This window comes from Echeneis naucrates, chromosome 23, assembly GCF_900963305.1.
Source record: "Echeneis naucrates chromosome 23, fEcheNa1.1, whole genome shotgun sequence".
Taxonomy (NCBI): Eukaryota; Metazoa; Chordata; class Actinopteri; order Carangiformes; family Echeneidae; genus Echeneis; species Echeneis naucrates.
In genome coordinates this window covers 15,233,001-15,249,020 of record NC_042533.1, presented here as the reverse complement: position 1 = coordinate 15,249,020, position 16,020 = coordinate 15,233,001, and the positions used below count along the sequence as shown (strand labels likewise).

At 39.6% G+C, this 16,020-nt stretch overlaps 1 protein-coding gene across 1 annotated transcript; it reads right to left on the bottom strand.

The window, feature by feature from the left end:
* Positions 1-8,219: 8,219 nt before the first annotated feature.
* ldhba (lactate dehydrogenase Ba) lies at positions 8,220-15,774 on the bottom strand. The gene is made up of 8 exons (XM_029494741.1): positions 15,621-15,774; positions 11,934-12,070; positions 11,208-11,325; positions 10,908-11,081; positions 10,636-10,809; positions 10,404-10,521; positions 9,659-9,782; positions 8,220-9,056 (listed from the first exon to the last, which is right to left on the bottom strand). Exons 2-8 carry the CDS (start codon positions 12,060-12,062, stop codon positions 8,889-8,891), a joined length of 1,005 nt encoding a protein of 334 aa, XP_029350601.1. The 5' UTR covers positions 12,063-12,070; positions 15,621-15,774; the 3' UTR covers positions 8,220-8,888.
* Positions 15,775-16,020: the final 246 nt, after the last annotated feature.

Here is a 16,020-nt window from a genome sequence, read left to right as displayed (position 1 = left end):
TTTTAAGCGCACCTTATAGTGTGAAAAATATGGTAATAATAATTCCTAAACAGCTTGCCATATTAATACATATATAACACATCAAATCAAGTTATTTATATAGTGCCAAATCATAACAGAGTTACATTCAGGGAACTTCCATATAGCTATGATCCATGTATGATCTGACAGCTCTGTCCAGCCTTCACTCCCTTGACCCATCTGATTTAGTTGTTTCCCTACCTTGGACCACTTCCTTTTCCTAATCCTGGTCCCTGCAGATCAGGATCATCCCACAGAGCTGCTTGTTAAAGTCTCTCTCATCCTCACACTTGACCATTTCTCTTGTTTCAAAACCAACTTCAGGACTAAATGTTTCCACCCACTGACAAGGCGTGTGAAATTTAAACTAACTGGTTCAAGCCAATGCTTCTGTGCGGTTACTATAGTTTTATGGATCCCTCCAAACTTTTGCACAGCTGAATCACAATATAAATCACATGAACACCACAGGAAACACTGAATTATCGTGAATTAACCTACCAAACACCGGAGAATGTGGAAAGAAAATTACCAAATCTGAATGGACCCAGAAAATATGCATTACATCAACTCACAGCCGATAACACCAAAAACTGGCACAACCCTATATTTCAGATACAGTATTAGCCTCAACCTCAGTAGGGAGGTTGGAAAAACATGCAAACTCTACATCAGTATTACTTAAACCAATGACAGACAGAAATCCAATTGATACAGAGGCCAAGTCCTGGAGCAGCAGAAATTAAATTTTTTTGATTTTTTTTATATTTTTTTACTTTCACTGGCTGGGGTATTCTGTTCAAGCAGATGCTGCATACTGCTACCCATGCAGAATGTTTCAGGGACCCAGACACAGTGATCAAACTTTCAGTCTGACTGCTTTCCATGCCTGGAAGCATGCAACAGAAACTGGAAAGGGACTAAACAAGCATGCTGCATCCAAAGAGCACCTGACGTCTGAGGCCATGTGCAGGGACAAGGAAAGAGTCACACAAGTAAGGAAATCTCAACGCTAATCAACAATGATCAACTGCAGCACAACAGATATTATCTATTTGCAAATTATTGATGTTGTGGAGTTCCTTGCTGTGAACCAACTGCCCTTCAGAGGTGACCATGATGCGTACAATGGAATGAATAAGGATGGATGTGGGCTATTTTTGTCTCGATTTGAGTTTGCACTAAGGAAAGATGCTGAATTAGCAAAGATAGCAAAAACTATTCCTTTTAATGCAACATACACAAGTCATGACATTCAAAATAACATAATAAATGTGATGAGTGCTTTCGTAAAAGAGCACATTGTGAAAGAAGTTGGTGAATCATTCTACATGTTAAAAGTGTATGGAACCAGAGACCCAACAGGGAGAGAGATAGTTCTCCGCTTTCTGAATGAACTGCGTGAACCAACTGAGCACGTCCTAACAATAGCCACTGCTGACCAGGGAGATGCAGTCACATTGACTGACACCATCAAAGAAGAACTGACCACAGCTGGCCTGAGATCTCAGAATATCCTCAGTCGGGTATATGATGGGGCCTTGCTCATGTTGGGTAAACATGGAGGGGTACAGAAACTGCTGCAGCAAAAACTGGACAGAGAGATACCATATGTAACTTCTAGGCTGGACTACTGTAACTCATTACTATCTGGATGTCCAAACAAATCTCTAAAAGGCCTTCAGTTAATTCAGAACGCTGCTGCACGAATATTAACAGGAACTAGGAAAAGAGATCACATCTCTCCCGTGTTAGCTGCTCTTCATTGGCTGCCAGTAAAATATAGAGTAGAATTCAAAATCCTTCTTTTAACGTATAAAGCTCTTAATGGCCAAGCTCCATCATATCTCATCTCATATCTTTGGCGCGATACAAATAAATCTGATTTGATTTGATTTGATTTGATATGTCCACTGTTATAATCACCAGCTGCATTTGGTGGGCACCCATGCCCTGGAAGTTGAAAAGACCGTGATGCACTTCTTCAGTGTGTGTAACATGCTGTACAAATTCTGCAGAAAACCAACTGTTGCCATTCTCTATAAAGGAGGCACTCAAGCGCTTTTTGGACCAACGCTGGACTGGACATTTTGCTACAGGGATGTTCATTTGGACTCATTAAGCTGATAAGATGATGATGCTGTATTGTTTGAATGACTCCCCCACTTGAAGATATTACTATATTTCTTTTCTCTATTCCACAGTCTCTCACTACTATCCACACTACTCAGAGAGATCACCAGCAACCGGGCATTTGGAGCAGATCTACGAATTGAAGCAACAGGATTGTGGCAGAGCATGTCTGAGTCCAGCTTTAAGTTCATTACTGAGATGGTGCGTAAGATCCTTGCATATCTTTATCCCCCAAACAAGATGTTGCAGTTCGAAGACATGCATCGAAGACATTACAGGTGAAATTTTTAATGTTGATGGTGAAAAAAGTATATACAATAAAATAAATAAATAATATAAATAAAGCATATACCTACTTCTGAGCAAAATACTAATATACTAATATACTAAATATACTAAAATACTAATATTATAATTAATATGATATTATATATATATATATAATTATTATATTATATTATAAAAAATATTTTTTTATACTACTAATACAGTTACTACTAATACTACTAATAATAAACTATTTATTGATCCTTCCATACAAGAAATGCAGCTCAAAGCATTCAAAGCACAACAAAGACAAACAAAGAGTTACATACACCAAGTGCTTCAAAATGAACATAAAACATGTTTAAAAGAGATGAATAAAAAAAAAAAAGATTGAAATTAGAACATATAGCTTCAGCTCTATTTTTGGTTCATTAGACGCAGTTTGAGATTTACAATAAACTTTAATGAGGTCTCTTAAAATTCAATTAACTTCTAATAATCTTTGAAAACACTCGGTTAATTTCTTAATTTTGTAAAACTGATCACTTATAGTATCTTCTGAAAATGAATCACTCAATTGTTGTGGGCATCTCAACAGAAACAGTTATTTTGATAAAAATGTTACCCAATATTTTTGAAGTTAGAGTTGGATTTGTTTGTTTTGTTTAATTTTTGTCTTTTCCTGTCTTTTCATGCAATGCTGCAGTGTCAGTTGTGTTATACTCAACAATAAGGTTTTGGGGTTTGTTTTTTTTTTTCCTTCTAGGTTTGGAGCTCATCAGCAGTGCATGTAGAATATCCTCACTGAGACTGAATTCCAGGCAATCCAACACATTGTGACAGTGTCACAACAAGGCCATCACAAAACTTTGCTTTTGCTGACTACGTAGTTGAGGAAATCAGCACACATGTACATTGCAATAATGAAACAGAACTACGCAGGATTTATTACAGTTATATTGACTCAATTTGCGGAAAAATTAAAAATCGCTTCAGGAAACATAACTGTGACCTGATGTAGATACTAAATGCCCTGGATCTTGTGCAAGCCACATTCTTGGACGTCAGCAAGATGAAGCATTTACTTAACCGCACCAAGGCACCTGCTCTGGACTCTCAATTCAAGGTTGCCCGCAACTTCCTCAGGAGTCAAGTCTTCTCCACCAGATGGGGAGAAGTGGACAATGAAACAGGTGATTAAGGAAAGGCAAATGTTCAGTATTGTTTTATTGTATTCAAAAATCTCAAGCTACAAGACTCCTTTAGAAATATCAAATAGTCTTTATTGTCATGGCATGGTCATTTTGGACCTTTAAAACAACATTTTCTAGCATTAACACTTCATCAAACAGATCACACATCATACCTAACACGATTTAGTTCAATGAGATGAGAATTTATTTAATTGTTCAACATTATGTTGCATACAATTCATATTATTATCTGGGGAATGATTATGGTTGTAATGATATTGATTTCAACCTTATTTCTCCATCCTCAGATTTTGAACCAGTTCCAGAGGCCACTGGAAGCAATGACTACCATCTTGACTACATTTAAATATGGCCTGACCTTCAGAGCCAGCACCACATCCTATGAAAATTAATTTTCCACTCTGAAAAATGTCTTCACAGAGTATCGCCAAACCATGCTTCATCAGCACAAGGCCAACCTGATCCAGTTGGCATTTGAGAAGGACTTGACTCGGAAATTTACACATACACTGGATCACACTCAGTTTAGGTTAAGGTTAAAACTATGTGGTTTCTTCTAGCCAGTAAATCTGATGTTTCGACTGGTACAGATATATCAGACTTTGATACTCATAATAATTTTCAGTAGATCAGTTCATTGTTGGTTTGCTTGGTTGCTTTAGAAAATATGAAAAGACTGATCCTATAACACACACATACACATTTAGGTTACTTGCAGGCAAAAGGGTAAAACTGCTTTGTGCTGCTCCCTGTGCTCCCTAGCTGCTGTAGCTAGCTCTCATAGCATGAAAGTTTATCTCAGTATTCAGCTTGACATCAGTGCTTATATTTCCAGAAGTTGCAGCTGCTTACCGCTTGTTCCTATCATTAATTAATGTCCTTGTATGCTGTGTGAAGCTGTATGGTGCTATCTGCATGCCATAATCCTATTTTTAGTTAGATTTTGAGATGAACTGCCTGAGAGGAAAATTGCCTGTCAGCACTGTAGGATTGGTCACAGAGCAATTGTTCAGCGTGAAGCAAAAAAAGTAAGTTGAAAAAGTTTGCCACACTGAAAAAATGTAATGCCCCCCCTTAAATTTCTTTCTGCAGTTGTGTCTCACTGTACCACTTCTACAGTAAGACCCAGTCTATCCCACTCCTGCTGCTCTTTGTGTCTCTACAGCCACACTGCAACCAGACTATGCAATTACCATTTTCCCTCATGCTGCAACATATTACCTTGTGCTGGATGAATGATTGTTTCCCGGAAGAGAAAATGAACGATGCATTTCACCTCCTTTGGAAGCTTCGCAATTTGCTGTGCGGAGATGCAGACGGCTGTGATTGGGTGGGAGCTGGAAAGGCGTGAGGTCATGGTGGAAATATAAAACAGGTGTGAGTGCAAGGATGGCATCAGTCCCTGCTAGTGTGTGTCTCCTGCTCAAGGATGAGACGTGTGGCTCTGGTTGTGGTCTGCATGCTGATTGTTGGTCAGGATGGAGGAAATGTAGGAGCAGATCTGCCTGGATATGAATCTGCACAGAGGACTGGTGGGTTACCTGCACAACTAAACTCAAACTTTTTATAAAATTCCATTTCAAGAGCATGTTGCTTTTTACTTTGCTCACAATAGTTTTACAATGGTTTATTGCTTAGTCAAAATAACTAGTTTACCAAAGTTGATATCCAGACTGCCACAGCTCAGAGGGAAATGGGTTTTTACCTTCTCTTGTGATGGCTATATTGCAAAGATCAGGATTAAAAAGCATTGTATTTTCATAGAATTCACTCAGCAGTTAATAATGTAGTCAAAATGAATACGAACCAATACAGCAGGTTTACAAGTAATGTATCAATAATATTAATGTATTTAAATAATAATAATTTAAATAATTTAAATAGATAATAAATTCTGATTCTGAGCCATTTGTCAATAACACTTAAAACGAAAATCAACTTTCACTGGTTACTTCTTCTAAAAAGAAGTAGCATTTATTTACAAATGTAAATAATAATAATAAATGTAAATGTTGGTTGACAGTGTTGGGCAAGTTACTTCAAAACTGTAATGCATTATTTATTACTTGTTACTGTCATTTCAAAATAATTCATTACATTAAAATTATACTGTATTTGAAATTTAAGGCATTACACTACCTTTGCATTACTTTTAGGTTACTTTCTCGAAAATAACTGGAATAACTGGATTTGGCATTCTAAATGTAGCTCGTTATGCTCAGCTAGCTCATTACACATCCGGTGGAAGGTGATGTGGTATCTGATTGAGGGAGACTTAGGGCTAAAAACTGTATAATGAAATGATTAAATAGCAATATGATAGCCACAGTAATGCAGTAATTTAAAATTACTAGTGCTATTTCGGACAGATGGACAGAGCTTTAGGTTTCGCTCACAAAGTGCATTTAACTACAATATTCCTCGTGTCCTTATTTCTGACGAACAGAAAGTAATGGGCCGATTCCCGTCTCACAAACGGACTGCCAAACGTTATATTTGCTGCTGCTGCACTCGTCCCTTTTGTCCTGTATAGAAGATTAGAAGGGAAGTGAAACATTGTGCGTGGACTTTCTCCTCTGCTGGTCTCGCGGTAATTTTGGCTATTTTGTATAGAATATAAACCACCACTTCAGTCCGGGTTAAAAAGCATTTCAACGCGCTTTACTGACATTTATACCAAGTAAAATATTGTCAACTTTTTTGTATTGCCTTAAATTACCGCGTTCCAGCAAAAAGCATTGCATTAACGCGTTACTCTCAACACTGTTGGTTGGCGTGGGTGCAGATTTTGCATTTGTGAATGTCTGGGCAGAACGGTGGAGTAGTTGTCAGTCTCTGTTGCCGCACAGTTAGAAGGTCGCGGGTTCGGTTCCCGGCCTGGGGCTTTTCTGTGCATGTTCTCCCCGTGCCTGCGTGAGTTTCCGTCAAAAAGAGTCTGATGTAAACACACTAAATACGTTGCAGCTCCTTAATCAGTGAGTATGTGTTGGTGTGTGTCCTGCTGTTAGACCAGGATCAGTCCTGTCTCTGTCTCTTGTCCCAGGATCAGCGCTGTCCCTGCTCAGAAAGAGGACGGCAGACTTCCTGGATGGTGACACCAGCCTGTGTGTGTCTCTGAGGGAGAACCAGCCGCTCTGTAACGACCGCAGGAGTCAGTTCAACTTTAACCCGTTCGGCCTCCGGTTCGGGAAACGCTACAGCGGATACATTGGCCTGTACAGAAGAGCCAACAAGCTTTCACCCAACTCCATGTTCCCGCGAGAACTGGAGGTGCCAACCTGAAACACGAGTCTTAACATGAGACTTCATCGACCCTTATATGATGTTTACACAGATAAAAATTTTGTAGCTATGAAGCTGCTTTAAAGGCAGCTGCGTCGGCGTTTTGGTAATAAGAAAAACATATTCAAGTGAAAAAAAAAAAAAAGAAATTAAGATGTTTTGTTTTAGACAAGACGTTTTGTGTCATGCTTTCACGTTTTCTGTCAGTCACCTCAACTGATTCAATTCAAAATCTAAATGAAACAACAGCTTTGTAACAATACAACATTGACTTCATCCAACCACAGGGAGACGCTATAGTGTCGTTTGGAATAAAAACACACTCACTGAAATTATTGTAACTGATTACTGATAACTGATAAACAAGAATAAAGTAAAATAATGATAAATACATCTACATGTACGTTTTTGTTTGTGGTTTATTGCTCTTTGTGTTTATCGTTGATATCAAGTGAACTGAAAATAAAGATAAAGCATAAATGCTGTCAGTTACAAGTGGTAAAATGTTGTTAAAGTTTTTTCTGGTAGTGTAACACTTTCTTATGAGATATGAATCTTACCTGCTCTGTACTCTATCATCATTGTGTTACTGCAATTGATCAATCACACAGTAGCCTCATGCCAATCCATCCCTTACTTTATGGTCTATCTTCATCTACATCTTAAAATATAAACATGATGCTATTTTGAAGAAGATTTGAAAAAACTAGAGACAGACCTTAAATTCATTGGGAAAACGTTCACTCACCTATCAACTGAGGAGTGCGAGCTTTTTCATGTCGACTTTAATCTGACTTGTTTACAACCAGTAGACTTGCCCCTTGAAGGTCATTAGATAAAATGAAGGTAATGCAAAAGGTAAGGCTCTTTTGCATTGACTTCACTTTCCAGACCATTTTTCTATGGTCTAGAATGTCAAGACTTCCAGGGCCTTATGATATCACAACAAAGTAGTCACTGTGCTCAGCAGTGTCCCAAGCTCCACCAATCTGGCCCAGCCTTGCAGGATTTTATTTATCTTAGTTCTTACCTGAAAGCTGCTATATTTTTAGTGGGTCACTGTCCTGCTGGAACTGACAGACAAGGTGTAAAACTATACTGAGTTAGTGTTTGGTTCTTAGACTTGAAATCTATCTTCTTATTGATATTAGGACTTTAAACACTGGAATGAAAAAATAAATGTTCTATCGTTTTTATAAAGCTTAACATTTTAATTAACACAGCTTCAACCGCTATAGATAAAGAAATTATTCTATCATTATTAACTGTCATTTATTTCACACACAATAACACACAGCACAGTGCACTTTGTGAACTTTAGTTTATTAAGTTAGATGCTACTCTTTCGAAAACAGTTTCCGACACAAGATGACATTGGGGAAACAATATTTAAAAACAATGAGCAGAATCACTCCTTTTTCACATCATCTGTCTTTGCCAGCACAAAGGAAACAGGAGAGAAAGAAGGAGAACCTTCACACTCAGTGTCAGTTAAACCTGTTTTGACCTCAGAGGGCAGTTACCTTTCAGCTGAAGGGAGAAGGAAAGTTTTAGGGTCTTAATATAGACTTCAGGGTCTTTCTATCAAGGATTCCCTACAGGGAATTTATTGAACAACTCAGTACAGGAAGTGGTGAAGGAGTTCATTGAGATTTTGACAGGGTTGTGAGGGCTGTGTTTTGAAATGGCCTAAACAACTGGAGAACAAGAAACCATACAAAATACAAATACAGCAATAGAACTTCAGTTTAAGAATTGTTTCGGATCAAAAAAGCTTGTGTAAAGGAGTGTACGAGTGTTTTCAGATTTCCAACCTGATTAGGTCTGATGAGGATTTTTGTTTTAAAACTCTGACTTGATTCTTTAAAATAAGAGTCACACAGTTTAAGAGAGTGGGACAGTATAAAAGGAGTGTGCATATGTGTGTCGGGCCACTGCATCAATAGTGGGGTACTGCGTGTGCAGGGGTTTTCATATGTTCTGGAGGTCCTTTTGGATGCCCCAGAGTGTGTCAGCACTTTTCTTCAGCTGGGCCACCTCAGCGTCCGTCAGGGTCATGTTGACCACGCTGCTCACACCGATGTTGTTCAGCACGCAAGGCAGAGACAAGAAGACCTCTTCACCAATACCATACATGCCCTGAGAATACACGCACACATATATACAAAGATAGGTGAAGTTTATGCAGTAAATAGGCAATTGGATAGTTAAGAGAAATATTTATTACTTCATATTTACTACTCTGTTCTTGAGGATACGACAAGTCAAGCTCAGGTGAACAAATGTAAACTAATGAACCAATGTAAAAATCTCTTGGTAATTGATTTGTTTATATGTTATAAACAGCAGTTTATGTGTCTGTACATCTTCTGAGATACAGTCAGTGAGTGCAGGTTTTCAGGAGTTGGAGTGGAACTATTTTTATCATTTGTCAGAGCTTCAGTCTCATTGTCAGAGATAACAAAGAGCACTGTGAAATACACTAAGGTCAGCTGATAACAAGTCCAAAAATAATCATGCAACCATGGCTGCCCTGAGAAACAACTACTTTATTTAGGCATTGGGTTTTGTGCAAGGTCATACCAGAGACCAAGCACAGTGAACATCTGCTGCAGGGAATTAGAAGACTCAATGGTCAATTTCAGCTGCAAATTACACATGCACATCACTACAGCTCAACAGCAGCTATAATATTAAGAAAATGAAGACATTGTTATGTCTTTTGAGTGTGTGTCTCTGACCTTGACCATGGTGGAGACAGGGTGTACTCTGCTCATATTTTTGACGATGCTCTCAGTCAGGTCTGCCACACTCAGGCCGATAGCCCAGTTGGTGTAGCCCTTCAGTTTGATCACCTCATAGGCACTGCAACAACACACGGTGCTTCATTAACATAACATTGTGCTCTGGTGTAAAACAGCTTAAAGGAGCTGGTGTGTTCATCTGGCTTAACTTTGAAGCTAGTGGAACAGAGACAGGAACAGGAAAGGAAATCAGGACTTCAGCTCCCTACAGTTCTGTTTATGATGAGACAGCTTAGCTACAATGGATGTTTTTCTTGGATTTTGGCAGTTACTGAAACATTATGACAAAAATGAATGGATATTTTATTTGACCAAATTTATGCACACATGTATAATACACATACAGTTTGTGGATAATACAACTCAGTGGGACACAAAGTGTCAGTTTAATCTTTGTTTAATGTTTTGACAACTCTTGTCAAAACATCCAATGCCGAGCCTAATATTCAGTATATTATTCAATAAAGATCTGTGAACTGAAGGGCACAGCCATTTCCTGCCAAGAGGACAGTGAATCAATCACCAGCGCTAGAACCTACCACCTGAGACACCTGTTGGCATAAAGGCTGTGACAAATTTATTTCCAGATTTATAAAGCCCAATCCAAACTGGTGATTTTTTCCTGGTCATACCTCCTGCTCTAAGCCTCTTCCTCACACACAGTAACTCACATACAGCCTACCTATCCACCACAGCCTTGTGTGTGGCCTTCCATTGTTCTTTATCACCATCAGTGCCAATCTCAGGGTTCAGCTTCTGCAGATTGACTCCAGCTACGTTTGCACCACTCCACACAGGCACTGGAAACAAAAAACACAGTGACAACTGTATTGTTTGAGTTTGATGTACAGTTTCCCTCCTTTTTCAATGCTATTTGACAGTTATTGCTGTGACTGTAACCACTGTGTACGTACCACTGGTGTCGCCATGTTCACCCAGCACCCAGCCGTTGAAAGAAGTGGCATGGATGCCGAGGCGTTCTGCCATCAGGTAACGGAAACGGGCTGAGTCCAGGTTGGTACCACTACCGATAACACGGTGCTTGGGCAGACCACTCAGCTTCCAGGTGACATAGGTCAGCACATCCACTGTTGAGGTGGTCACACAAGGGTTATTCATATGTAGTACACACTAACACACATACAAACATGCCAAAGGATGATAATGTGTGTATCAGGGTATTTACCAGGGTTGGAGACCACAATGAGTGTGCAGTTGGGGCTGTACTTGATGATCTGAGGAATAATGGACTTGAAGACATTGACATTCCTCTGCACCAGGTTGAGGCGGCTCTCACCCTCCTGCTGACGGACACCAGCAGTCACAACCACCAGGCGGGAGTTGGCTGTCACTGCATAGTCTGGAGAAGACAAGGAAGATTTATGCACTGTTTAATGTATAGATGAATGAAAAACATAAGGCTGTGTGGCTTTATTAAATGGAGCCACATGAGTAATATTTAGTAATAATAGTACCAGTTCCTGACCTTTGTCAGCAACTATCTTGGAGGTCTTGAGAAACAGGCTGCCATGCTGCAGGTCCATCATTTCTCCTTTCAGACGATCCTCCATCACATCCACAAGAGCCAGCTCATCACAAAGGTCCTGACCACAAGAGGAAGATGGTCAATGCAAGTAAATCATTGCTACCCCATGTTCCTGCAACGCCTGCTGTTCCCATATTTCTATGGACTTCATGCAGCATCATGCTGCTGCCTGCAATTGCTTTGAATATCCCTTCCTCCTGCTCTCTCCCTGCTCTACTCAACTTCGCTCCCCCCCACCGTGTGTGTCTCCCTCTCTCTCTCTCTCTTACCTTCTCGCTCTCCCTCTCTCAACCCAATCGGTCGAGGCAGATGGCCGCCCCCCCCGAAACCTGGTTCTCTCCAAGGTTTCTGCCTCTTAAAGGAAGTTTTTCCTTGCCACTGTCGCCAAGTGCTTGCTCATGGGGGGACCTGTTGGGTCTTAAATCGTTTTATCCATAGTTTGGTCTAGACCTGCTCTATATGTGAAGTGCTTTGATGTAACTTTGTTATGATTTGGAACTATACAAATAAATCTGATTTGATTTGATTTGATTTAGATAATTGTATGCAAATTAGACCTTAGTCTCAAACACCCATACATACTTACATATATAAAAGCATGGTAGATACTTTATTGCCTCAAAGTCTGAATATGTAATAAAAGTGCAGAGTTTTACCATATCTTACCCGCAGCAGGATGCTGATGGCACAGGCCATGCCCACTTGGCCCACACCAACCACTGTCACTTTGTTTCTGGGAGGCTCAGCGGGGCTGCTGACCAGAGGGCTAATCAACTTCTGCAGAACTGAGGACATGATGAAAGCTGCAAGAAGACACAGAGTGGGCATTCTGGTGAGCAGGTCCCACACCACAGGAAAAAAATGTCTACTTTTTCTGTCTAAAACAGTCCTTCACTGCCAGATGCAGCCTCCAAGCTTTGCTCTTCATACAATAATATTTCCTTTGGACAGTAATGACAGCATGCAGCCCTCAGGTCAATGTCTTAAGAAACAGTAAACAATACATGAAGGTCCACAGGTTGTTATTACTGTCATCTGAGCCTAAAAAGAAAACAACAGCGTATAGTTTACCAGACCTGAAGGTAAAAGCAGAAAACCCTCACAATAAGGACGATGAAAAATGAGAATGTGATTTATAACTGACCCAAATTATGTATCAATTATCAAGATTCTACTAACTGATGAATCACAACACATTATTCTTTATGTACAGATATTCACAAACAGTAAAGGAACGAGTAGGAGATGTGGCAGTTATTTTTTTATTTGTGATTAATTTACTGGTATTGGTGTAGTTGTTAACCTAACTTTTTAACTTATTATCAGCACTGTCGGTGACAAATTTCTAACAGTTGAATTAATGAATTAATTTTTCTCAACACTGAGGACCAGAGGTGGTTCTTCAAAACAGAGCAAATTTTCTATACAACATAGATAATCCTCAGTCCAACTGTAAATGATAACATACCAAAAAAGTCCAAAAACCAAAAACTGACACCTGACACATAACAACAGTTAGAGAATGGCAATGGATGTGAACACTTACAGGAGGAGGCACGGATGGGCATCAAAAAGAGCGACATTATGACCAAGGGCAGGAGCAAAATCCAGAAATCAACTCTTTACTGAATATCCAGGTTAAATACTTAAGTCTTATCAAGAGGTTGAGTGTCATCACTTTTTTCACTTTCAGTAACAGCATTATCACTGTCCCCAAGTCTGAGCATCATGCTAATCTTTACATACATGATGTATTTGTGCATATTATCATGACCATTATCCATCTCTACAAAAATGTAAGCACTGTACTAAAAACTAACAGTAGTTTATCATCTCTGTCACTCTGACATTCAGAATCTGACACTTATCACAGGAATGAGGACTTCTTCACAGATACCTGATGTCACATCTTGTAAAACCATGAGTAATACTAGGAACTGAAAAAACTGAAAATCACTGTATGGGTTGTATTTCAGTGTGAGGGGAAAAAGATGAACTAGTTTAGAGCTTTGAGCTCAGAGTCAGGCCTGGTTCAGGTTTTGTTCAGCCTCAGTATGTCCTCTTGTAGTGTCCAATATCTCAGGTGTTTGGCTGTGTCATTTCTGGGTATATTGTTAGAGACTTGATCAAAGTTTCATATACAACCTACAACCATCACAGAAGGAAAATGGGAATTTTGAGACCCGGTAGGCAGGTAAGACAACACCTGTATTTGTATCCATTGTGGAGCGTGTTCTTTTAAATTGCCCCCAAGACACAAAGTCATCAGAGCATAAGAGAGAAAGGTTAAGCTCAGTGTTTGTGGACAGGAGGTAGAACTTCACTAAAATAACAGTAGAGAGATGTGCAGATGAATGATCCTGACAGCGGATCAAGATAAACCACATGAGAATAGCAACAATTTGAAATCCAAATGACCAACACTGCCTTTTTTATGTAATACTGAATAATGAAGTCCTAAATTACTACAACCTACAAACTTTTGTTTTTAAAGATAAATAAATAAAGTTGTTACTTAATCTGTGATAAATATCCAGCAGCTCCATTTTGCATGGTATTTTTTTATTTAACAACAATGCCTAGTCCATGCATGTCAAAGGGGCCAAGAAGTTCATTTGATCAAGAAGGGCTATGAACAGGAGTGACAACACAGTTCATGTGATTTTTCTATCAACAGGAAGGAATACAATTACTGATCAAATGTCCTCAGACAAAACAATTTCCCAAGAAAAACGATATCAACAGTTAGCCAAACAGTTTGTATAAACCAAACAGCAATGTTCAGCTGTGACAACAGACTTCATATAGCATGAAGGTCAAATTTAAAATGACTAGGGAAAGTGCTGAAATGCCCCCTAGTCTGAAATTAGAACCTCCCTTGCATAAGTCCTATATCATAAAACTGAGAGGAATATCAAACAGTTAGTTTTAGTATATCCTTATATAATACTTTGTAGATGTCAAACACAGCCTTAAATACGAAATGTAACCCAAGTGACAACCCTCAATGACCTCACCCATTGGTTTGTGAACTGCTTTTTTAACTGTCCAGTTTTAAAAATGGCTCTCGGCCAGCATGGTCTTTTGAAAAAAGTGGTAGAGTGGTTTTCCTTGAAATGGGACCATAATTTAAAAGATCATGTTGTATTGAACTTGGAAGCAGGGAGGAAGAAGACTTGAAAATACAGGCTGCAACTATAAAATTGTTAGGAAAATGTTAACTAAGATAATAAATCAAGTGAGGAGTAGGGCCATTTTCACATACACTTCAATACAATCGGACATCTTTTTCCAACCAGTGGTGTCACCCCATGATGGTCACTAGATCAAATCTAGTTTTAAGGCTTTTCAGCATTCACTTTTTGGGCCCAGACTCAACGTCATTTTTAGAGTCTGTGCAATAAAGTGGGATTCTTATGAGAAAGAAAACAAAGTGATTGAAGTACCTGATTGGGACCCAACAAAGATCCCTCAGGCCTAAGACTTCAATTCAGGAAATACTGACCTGAGCTATCAGTATTTACAAAGAACAATGCCCTGTGAGCATGGTGTGGTCATATTTAGCCTGCAGACACAGGCTTTCAACAAGTCAATATTTCAACACATAACAAGGTCAAATGGACAGTGAAGGAGGTAGATGAGACACAACTCATGGCCCTGGAGTACAGTGGCCCTGTTGGGCATGCTAAAATTGCCGTATGCTTTCCCCATGGCCTCTCAATACAACATGTTATCGCCTTAATATGTTCCTGTAAGTTGATATGCCAGAGGAGTCAGGTTATATAACCGCTTAGGCAGTGTCCTTGTCTCTGGTGATGCTGAGGAGGACAGAGCCGAGTGGAACCCAGAAGTTCACATTTTTGGGAACTAAGCTTCATGAGCCCCCGGGGTCAGTTGGAGTTCAGTCAGTTCTTTGGCTGTTTTCTGTCCGTGAAACTTACATAACATGGCCCCAATCACAAAGCCTCTCCTCAATGTCAAGTGCTCAGCGGGAACATAGGAGAACATGGCCGTCAAAGTAACACAATGTCGGTTAAATATAAAACAATAGACTGAGCTTAATGAGCTACAGCAGCTGCACTTTAAACTATACTAATATCTCCCTGTTAATAAAAAAACGCACCTATGTATGTATAATATTGGCTGGTCATTTTGAGATGATGTAAAGTGTCGGAAAACATCCCAGAGCCCTGACTGTCGTCCCTCACAGTTTTGCACGTTCCCGTTAACGTCGAGCATATTAACAATGGATTCTTGTAACGGCGACGGTGGCAGCATCCATGTCCGATGAGGCGACCCGCACGCAGCACCAACCAAGCTTACAGAAAGAGCCACGAAACGGACAATACTCACGTTTAACCGATGATCCTTCGCTGATATTCTTTATCTGCAGTGGCTGTTAAGAGGGAGATAGACGGAGTGTGGAACTGGACGGGCTGCCCGGAGGAGGAGGTGAATGGATTTCGGCAGCCGTAGGCAGGCTGGGTTCACGTGTGTGTGTGTGTGTGTGTGTGTGGGGTGGGGGGGGTGGGGGGGGCGGTCTGTCCCCTAGTGTCTGCCCTGAAAGGATCAGATATATGATGTTGTTATTACAGGCGGATTCCACCATTGAGGTAAAACATATTTTGTTGTTGTTAACCCTAACCCTATCATGCATTTGATTCATGTACAATTCATAAAAGAAAGCAAGAAAAATTTAATGAGAATTAAATTGAACTAGACATACTACAAACGAACAAAAAATAAATAAATA